Consider the following 10,000-nt stretch of genomic DNA (forward strand, 5'->3'; position numbering starts at 1 on the left):
AAATGAATCATTGCTTTGGTCTTAGTGATTGCCCTTTAAAATCTCTCGCCACATTTCAGCCAATCAAAGACGAGCAAAACCAACAGGCCATTTTCGAAATATCAAATATTCAGCTTGATAGTGAGGCAATGAAGACAAAAACAATAGAAACACGTTGGAATGAATTTGAAAATATTTACATATCGTCCACTTTCCTGTGGCTGTCCTCTAAACCTCTCTTTCCAGCTGAATTGTAATATGCCGAAAAGAAAAACCTTAAATAACAATGACCACGACCAGGTTTTCTGAGCCCGCGAGACTGAGTACCCCCAGCAAACCATTGTTGCTTTAACGAAAACCGCTGGTCAGCAACCTGGTTCTGGTCATTGCTGCTTAAGGTCTTCCTACCGAAAAGGCCTATTGTGACTTTCTCGCACGCGATTTTTCCCGCGTTTGGCTCCAGTCTGATGTGATTGGCCAAAGAAATTACACAGGATTTGGATTTGAATCGCATACCTAGGGGAATTCTCTCCATCTGATTGGCTATCAAGACGTAGTATTCTGTGTGGAATTGCGACTTTAAAACGAGCATTAGCAACTATGTTTTCAAACCACATTTTTCCGTTTACAAGTGAGGAAAAAACAAGTGAGGAAAAAGAACTTTTCCTGGCTCCTGACAGTCGACGCAGCTCTTTGAAATGGCTTGTTTTAGTGCGCATTGCCAAAAGTAAATTAAATGGCTTCATCTTTGAAAAAGCTATGCACGTCGCGACTCGTGCCATATCGGTTTTTCGCGTGAAATTTAACGTGGAATTCACGAGTCATGTGGTGAATTTTCCTATAAACTCCGCTCCATTATCAGCACCTTACCTATAGGTTTGCAAGATCTTTGTTTTTCCCTGTGATGTATCACAATACCTTAACTTCACTTCTTCAACTCTTCCATCAGGATAAGCTACAACAAAAAAACTTATCATTGGCTTCTTTCTTAAAATGCCGCGACTTGACCCCACAGGACTAATTGTTAAGACCGAATTCCCTCAGTTCTGCAGTAAAAAAGCTAGGGGATTGTTTGTAATGCAAACGTTTTTATCCTCTTTGGCAGATAAGTGTTCTCTTCGTGTCATATTACGGGGAGCTTTACACAATAACTGGGGAAATGGACAAGAGAACAACAAAACTGCACATTTTAATTCATGAAAAAAAGCAATAACCGGGCTTTGCTCGCTCTAAGCTTGAGCTTTTCTCTTTGTTGCAATTCTTTGGCGTTCTCTGTTAATAGGCCATTTCCGAGTTCAAGCCTGCCTCATCTTCACAGCGAGTCTAAGTGCGAAGTTTTTGTTGTGAAAATTAGTTTTCATTCATATGTAAAGCAGAACTAATTACCATTACAAAAACTTCGCACTTAGACTCGCTTTGAAAGGGAGACAGACATGAACTCGGAAATGAACTATTAAGCAGCGAAGTAAAATGACCCGACTTGAGGCCGCATGGAGGACATGATCACATTCTCGCTATATTTTTTACCCTACATTTGGACAACCTCGTTCCCAGGGTCCTCTCTTTCCCCAGTCTTTCTCGAGAAAGTACCCAGGTTGCGGCTGGTCACGTGTCTGCCAGATTTTTGCAGATTTCAGAAAAATGAACAAGGGGAGGGGAACGAAGGTTAAAGTTTTGGCTCCAATGAACTCATCTACTGAGCTCAGTAGGGAGTGGAAATTAATCATCGCGTGGCTCGAGAATACCTATCAATCTCCAACAAAGTAATTATCTTCCGTATTCTGTTGGAAGTACTGTCACTCTATTTCACACAAATTACTTGTTTTACTTTTAAAATCACGATTGTATCACCCAAAAGCAGCACAACTTGGAAGTCTACCTCAAGAACGTGGGCGCCATTTGGAAAAGAAAAACAATCTATTTCGTCCTCCCCTAGATAAAGCTGAATACTATTGATAAAATTCGGTCGAAGACCCACCCTCCGTATGCATTTCATTTGTACTCCAACATGATCTCTTCTCTAAATTTACAATTATCGTTAATTTGTAATTTGCTTTGGATTTACTATTATCGTTAATTTAGAACACTGTGACCCAGGACGTAGCAGAGGAAATAAGGAAAATATAAAATTTTATCCGTGGATTGGATTTGAACCCGGAGTTTCTACTCTATAGGAACCGCTTCTTTCTCCTTTACCAGATCAAGACTTTCAGAAAAAAGATTTACTCAACTCTCGCATAGAATATTGCTGCGTAAGAGTAATTAGGCCTAAGATTTGATTTTAAAATGTTTAGCTGTCGTGAAGTTTGGTAAACGAACTTTCCCAGTGAACAACATTGTTTGTTGCCAAATAATAATACAGCATTAACAAACAGTGTTTAAAATACTGTCCTTGAGCAGCTAGCGGTGTGGTGGTCAGGTGGTTTGGTGACGAATTAATCAACATTCCCAGGTTTTCGAGTCCAACGTCCATACACTTGGGTTTCCTCTTAAAAGATATATCACCATTTCCCATAATCCACATCAAGCATTCAGCATTCTAAATTAACGACAATAGTAAATTCGGAGCAAATTTCGAATTAACGATGATAGTTAATTCGAGGTAGAGAACGGGTTCTGTACTCATAGGCACGTGATCAGCCGCAGCCAGGGTAATTTCTTCAGGGAAAAAGAGAGTGGGCCCTGGGAACGACGGAGGTTGACATTTGGAACGACTTGGAAGAGATGCTTCAGGATACCAATAAAATAGTTTGGAGTTTTGAAAATTACACGCTCGTGTCGGGTGAAAACTCGCATGTAATTTACTTTTATTACGGCAATTCACGAATTGGTGTCAAAACTTCACGGATTTTCCAAATATGGTTGTTAGTTCCTTACCATGTTTATAAAAGCAGCTAGAACCAAATGGGCAAGTCCCTTTGCCTTGGTTGAAATGCCTGCAGGGCTTCTCTCTGCAAAATCAGTTAAGGAATAAGCGATTGTCGAGATGCAAAGATTTTAAAGTCGTAAACGTGATAACGTCAACGCGCATGGTATAATAGCCCATTTCCGAGTTGCTGCATGCCTCAGTTTCAAAGCGAGTCCTAGTGCACAACCATTCAAATGGAAATGAGTTGCGTATTCTTATGCAAATAAAACTCATTTCCCTTACAATAGTTGAGCACCAAGACTCACTTCGAAACCGAGACAAACAGCAACTCGGAAATGGCCCATTAAAGGAAGATGGTTATTACACTTAGCAGTTTTCGAATGGCTGTCGAAAGTACTTACGCGATTGCAATTGCTACGCTTGGTGATTGGCTTAAAAAGCTCGTGCCAGATTATCAACCAATGGAAATGAAAACCAAAACCAATCGCCACTTGCACGTGCGTTATTTCCCGCGCTTAGAGCAAGTTACATGAGATTGCTAAGAATTTGGATTGGTTCATTGCGCTGTTTGCAGCTGCTGTGATTGGTCGAACTAATTACTTTGGTAGTTGTCTTACGACACTCAATTGAAAACCACTCTAATAATAATAATAATAATAATAATAATAATAATAATAATAATAATAATAATCCAGTGTATCCCCCCTTGGTACTCTCCAGTCTCACCTAAACCCGAGTACAAGAATGACCGAGCGTGCGCGTACTGGAATGTCCCAGTATTTGCTGAAAATACGGAAGTTAGGGCTAACAGAATTGATGCGAGAATTGTGGACAGAAAGGAGAAGAAGGTGATCCTTATTGAGATGAGCTGCCCTTGGGTTTCCAACAGAGAACAGAAGAAACAGGAGAAAACTGACAAGTATGCGCCGTTGAGATGGGAGATGCGCCAACAGTTCCCCGGCCACACTATCACACAGTTTAATGTGATAGTTGATGTACTAGGAGGCTACTCTATGGAGACGGCGGAGAAAGTTAGGAAGTTTTTAGGTTTGGATAGAGGGAACCAGGTTTTGTTTAATATGCAGAAGGCAGTTTTATCGTACACCCTAAACATAGCAAGGTCATTCAAGGTTTCGACGAGTTATTAAGGAAAATAAACTCTTGTTCCTTTCTCAAATGTTGGTTCGTTAGTTATTACCAATTGGTTTGTAAATAGGTTTAACAGTAGGGATTGTTACACAATAGTGCCTTTTCCTACTTATATTTGTAAGCATACTTACGTACTACATACTGCATAATAATAATAATAATAATAATAATAATAATAATAATAACAATAATAATAATAATAATAATAATAATAATAATAACAATAATAATAATAATAATAAAGAAAAACAACTCTTACCTCAAGGCTGACTTGTAGCCATCTATTAGCTTTTTCTTTTCCGTTGGATCATCAACCCAAACTTCACTCTGCAAAGTGTTAACATGTACACATTTTGATTTCACATGAGCAAGCAACAACGAATCTTCCATTCACTCTCTATTTCAATTCAAGACCATTCCTACCAATCAAGATGTACATAGGTTTCGTCCTCGATCATTGTGAGAAATACTTCGAGGGCACAATTTTAAGCGAACTTATGTTTTCGCTGTAGCTGTCGTCCCTTAAAACGTCCTTTTCGCTGGTTCATTCGCACATTCAGAGAGACTGATCTTAGAAAATATGAAATGCATTGAAATGGACATCAAATAAAAATTAGTTCAAACATGAAGTATAACTTAAGGCCCGGACAAACAGCTTGCTCTATCATCAACATTTGGTTCAACAAAGCTTCACGTGACGCCTTCTAGTCAGTCCCAGGCTGCAGCCGCGGTTGTTACTATGGATACGAAAATGGATACGTCATTGAGAGATTGATTAGTGCGCAGGCGCATACCCAGCAATGTTGAAAGAGGGGGGGGGGGGGGCAAACGACTTCAACTTCGTTCAATATTCGCGATAACACAAGAAACGTTGAATGGTTGTTGACGCAACTTCGATTTAACCTCGATTCAACATGTTTCAACACGGTTGAAAGTAGGTAGGTAAAAGTCTGCTTACGAGCCAAGTGGCCCATTAGGCCGGACCTTATCCCAGTATCTGTAGCATGAAGCGACTAAGAGTATTTCTACTTCTTCCTGGATGGGATGCTAGTTCATCCCAGGGCTACCCCCAACATTTAAGAGAAAAGTGTCTTAACCAAGAACACAACACAATGACCTCGGCCAGCAATGTTCCCGGCCAGGACCCGAACCCCGACCACTCGCTCCGGAGTCGAGTGCACCAACCATGAGGCCACCGCACCACACGGTTGAAAGTAGGGGGGGAGGGGGGGGAGGGGGGGGCAAACAAAATCGAACGGACTTTGAAGCAAATGTTGACGCCGCTTGCATCCCCTACTATGGGCCTTTACACGCGCAATTGACCAGCTTCCAGCTGGTTTGATAGCTCAGTTGGTAGAGCAGACGGCTTCAACATTTGCTTCAACATCCGTTCGATTTCCGGCGTTGAACAGCGATGCTGGAACCGACGTTGATCCGGGCCTTTAGTTGCTTATCGAAATATGATGATCAAACTTTCATTTCGTTGGGAGAAACTACAAATCATAACAATTCAAACAAATGGATTTTTGAGGAGACAGTATTTGAAAAAACCAACTCAACAAACAGTTGACTCAGACTCCGAGACTAATGGTGGAAAGTAGGACGTAAAATGTCAAGATTCTTGACTTACCGGGGTAACAAATGCTGACGGGACACGGCAAATTGGACATGCTCTGAGGAAGACAAAAATGACAATTGTGTCAGCAGAGAAAATAAAATTATCCTTCATTCCCTATGGCCAAGTGCTTCTTTGAATGGAATATAGCGATATAGTAGGCGATGTTGCACCGTCTCGGCAATTGCGCATCTTGTCTCGAAAGTTTGTTGCAACAAAAGTTGCTTGTTACTGCGCCTTTCAATAACATGCGGACTCTTTAATTCAAAGGTCAACCGACAAATGCGTTTTTCGCTACCGTCAATCAAATGGTCGGCGGCTCCTCCCAGCTTCCGACTATGTTGACTGAACTGGGCTCAACGATGTGATTTGATTTCTGCGCGCTCGACAGTAGTCGGAAGCTTGGAGAAGCAGCCGAACATTTTGGTTTTCTTTTCGGATTTTTGCAACGTCAATAAAAAAGTCAATATGTTCAAAATAATAGAATGCATTTAAATTTGGAACGATAGAAGAGAGATAAGTCGGGAAATAGCCAGCCAAAAACCGCTAAAAATCTGTCCGCCATTACTCGGACGGCATTGGAGAAGCCTGCGATTGTTTTGTAAGCGGTCTTCACGCAAGACTTGGCTCGTGACGTCATACGCGCATCGCTTCGTGGCGTTTGACAAAGCGAACAAGTCGATCAAGGAGTATCAGTAATGATATAATATCAGCAAAAAGCAACTCGGCGATCTCTCACATCTCATAGATGGCATGAGGAATTAGCCGCGTTTATTTTGAGCGTTGCGCGTATGACGTCAGACCCAGGCGATCCAGCTAGACCCAACCCTTTTCCTCGCTCACGGTCATTTGCCGTTCGAGAAATGGCGGACAGCGAAAACCGAAAAACTGCGTTACAATAATCATACTTCCCGTGGGAATTTTGAGATAAAAATTGGCATGATACCTATTTAGTACGTCTATTTTCAAAATCTGAAAAAAAAAGGCATGCAAAATTTTCATCGTAGTGGCACTTCAAGGAAGCATTTTAATTCTGCTGCTACAAAACTAAGCGAAAAAGATGACGAACATTTCACACAGCGCGAAATATATTGAAGCGCTGCGAGGAGATTTGCAGAAAATACAACCGACTTCACTTTTCGCAACAATTTAGGCAACAACAACTAGAAAAGTCGAAAGGTTAGTATGTTTGGGAGGCGCCTACGACACTTTGACCTGTTTAACGAAAGTACTAAACCGACGAAGACAAAAACACAGTCAATCGATGTTGCACGGACTGAACGTGCGAAATATAAAATTCACTCATGCCTCAGTACATGTCAATTTGTGCAACTCAATCCAGCATGCGAATGTCAACAAAGAGCTTGACTTGTTGCGACCATAGTTAATAGAGGAGAATGGTTTTGAAACGCGATAAGTTTCTTTGTTGTAAGTTTTTGTTCTCTTTTTTGACAATGACCGTGCACAAAACACAATAGTTGTTTACTCCGTACTGAGGCACTAACCAATAGAAACGTGTTGATTACGTAATTCATGCATAGTGTATGAGCGCAAAACAAAAGATTGTGCACGGTCGTGGACTTTCCAACCTAAATCTTGGCATCTTTGTTTGCTCCTTTGATCTTTGCCGAGCTTCCTAACCATTCCCCTCTATTAACTATGTTGCGACGTTTGTCAACTTTGGATTTCATCGTTGTTCTAGTCGCATTGTACCTGACAATCTTGGTTTCAGAGGAGTGTGATGTGTTTCTCCACTTGCGAATACACGGCAAACAGAAAGAGTGATTACAATCGGCTGAAAAGAAATCAAGGAATGACAACCTTCACGTTGCTTTGACGAAATAACGACTAAAGGCCTGGCCAAACGCACGCAAAATTTCAACGCAACATCTTGCAACATTGTTGGGCACAACATGTTGCATATGTTTGGCCACCCTGTTGCAGTATGTTGCAACATGTTGGATGATGAAATTTGAATACGGGAAAATTTTTCGTGCAACATTTTGAATGTTGCATGATGTTCTACTCGTTCACGCAACATTGTTGTACTAGAGCATGCGCGCTAGGTCCACTTGTTGCGTGCCAGGGGCCTGGGTCGCATAACATTGACATGTTGCGTTGAAAATATTGCGTGCGTTTGGCCAGCCCGTTCAACACATGTCGCAACATCATGTAACAATGTTGCAAGATGTTGCGTTGAAATGTTGCGAACGTTTGGCCAGGCCTTAAGATAAGATCAGATAAGATCAGCTATTTATCCACGCTGGCCTACTTCAACACAAAGCTGGTTTCCAGCAAGGGCTTGCATTAATAACTAAATTACAGTATCCAAAAAGAAATGCTTAAAAAAAACCTTTAATTACAAATCAATTGACCTAAATGTTAAACAATATGACAATACATACAGCAACGTTCTCATTGAGTATTACTATCTAAAAGATTACCATACATTGCAAACTTAGAACATAAGCTTGTCTTTAGCGAAATCTATCTACACTGTATTACTGTGCCGAGGACTCAGAGAATTTATGGTCGAGGCAAGCGATTCACAACTCCGAGCCTCATTTGGTAAAGAGTTTCACAATTTTGCACCACCGTAGGTTAGGCTATGTTTCATTCTCTCCTCGGTTGGGGAATAACAACACTAACTCTCCTTTTGGTATTTCCAAACCAAACGGAACTGAAAAGAAATGATAAGTCAATCTTTTCGGACCCACTTTAACTTGACAAGAATTAAGCCTAAACAGGCCTTAAGTCGTTCAATACTAGGTAAATCAAAGTGTAATATGATAACAAGGTTCTTTTCTGTAACGGAGGAGACCCAAGTAGATGAAGTCAAGAGATAATACTCGGAGTGCTCCATTGCAGGAGTCGAATCTACGACATTCTGCGGCAGAATTTTGTCACCGCAATTAGTCGCACGAATTCAAACCAGTTTGAATTCGTGCGACTAATCACAGCGACAAAATTTGCGAAAGCAGCACTGTCGCCTGCAACAAAATATAAATGAACCAATGAGAGACTGTCATATGGTCAGCCATATTGAATTAGAAAACTAGTTCACATTCCCCCTCATATGAGATCAGTGCATATGCACCGAACACGCGTCGTGTCGCAGCGACTTGTTTTGCACGTAGCACACACGGAGCAACTTGTCGCACTGTGAGACCTGTCGCTGCGACTTGTCGCCTAGTGTGTCCCGGCCTTAATGATCCTGTACGTTCTTTGTAAAATTTCGAATATTCAAAGCATTATTGCTCAGATATTTTCCTTCATATTGACAGGGTTTATCCATTAACTCTGATATTGATAAGGGCTTATTCTCTATTTTCGAATTCCCCATAATACACTTTGTTTGCCCCCCAAATTTTGCATAAACTATTGTTTTCAAATGCTCTTGGGGACACTGCATATTCCCAAGAGCATTTGAAAACAATGGTTTATGCAAAATTTGGGGGGGGAAACAAAGTGTATTATGGGGAATTCGAAAATAGAGAATTGCTGTATCAAGGCTAACGTTCATATGAGAATTCCGTTGGGATTTCACTGCAACATAAAGTGAACCTTAATCAGTTGATTCCGTTTTCTATTTTATTGGATACCGTATGTTATATACGGTAAAGGGTGGAAAGTATCACAATAACATTTCTTAAACGGGCTACTACTTAAGTTATTTACGAAATGACAAGGACACAACTAACTTAAGATTCCAAATCTTTGATCACTAGGATTTTCTTTCTCTCGCACTACCTCCAGACAGATTCCACATGTTACTCCTTGACTTCTGTAAAGAGAGGAAGAATGTCGTTAACACAAAGAACTTGAAACAAATGGAAACAAATTAGGTACAAAACTATGACTGCCTCTTGGACCCACCTTTGCACAGCGAATGAATGTTCCATGTCTTTCTCGTGACTTTCGATACACACTTGACGATGCTCTAAAGGAAGAAAACAGAAATTACTACGACTTTCGCTTCAGTAAGGCACCTGGGAAGTTTGGTGATAAGGTTTCGATGTTAAAGTTACCACGTTGTCTGACAAAGAAACTGTTGATCTGTTTGGCGCACCTTTTCAGAAAACGTAAGGTGCTCGATTCATGCACTGAAACGGAAAAAGCTGCCTTTCACAACGTGGTAACGTCAAAACTTTATCACCGAACTTCCCAGTTGTCTTACTCAACTGAAAATCGTAGTAAACCCAACAACTACAGCAATTTAAAGTACCCCACAGAATCTATGAATTCTTCACGACAATTCTATCTTTCAAGCAATATCTTCATTCCTAACAACTAAACGAAAAGTCTCAAAGTTTAATGAGCCTTCAGTCGGTAGAGCAGCGGTGATCCAACCCGAAGGTCGTGGGTTCAATTTCCACCCTGGTCAGAGT

The 10,000-nt window shown here is 40.9% G+C and overlaps 1 protein-coding gene across 1 annotated transcript in view; it reads right to left on the reverse strand.

Moving 5' to 3' along the window:
- Positions 1-10,000, reverse strand: part of LOC137993509 (probable E3 ubiquitin-protein ligase makorin-1) — a 22,096-nt gene that overhangs the window by 1,106 nt on the left and 10,990 nt on the right. The window contains exons 11-17 of the mRNA XM_068839418.1: positions 9,489-9,552; positions 9,314-9,396; positions 7,326-7,407; positions 5,628-5,670; positions 4,257-4,324; positions 2,857-2,930; positions 850-934 (exon numbers count right to left, since the gene is read on the reverse strand). Coding sequence (XP_068695519.1) covers positions 850-934; positions 2,857-2,930; positions 4,257-4,324; positions 5,628-5,670; positions 7,326-7,407; positions 9,314-9,396; positions 9,489-9,552 — 499 coding nt within the window. The remainder of the gene's footprint in view (positions 1-849; positions 935-2,856; positions 2,931-4,256; positions 4,325-5,627; positions 5,671-7,325; positions 7,408-9,313; positions 9,397-9,488; positions 9,553-10,000) is intronic.

The sequence above is a fragment of the Montipora foliosa genome, chromosome 2 (assembly GCF_036669935.1).
Source record: "Montipora foliosa isolate CH-2021 chromosome 2, ASM3666993v2, whole genome shotgun sequence".
Classification (NCBI taxonomy): domain Eukaryota; kingdom Metazoa; phylum Cnidaria; class Anthozoa; order Scleractinia; family Acroporidae; genus Montipora; species Montipora foliosa.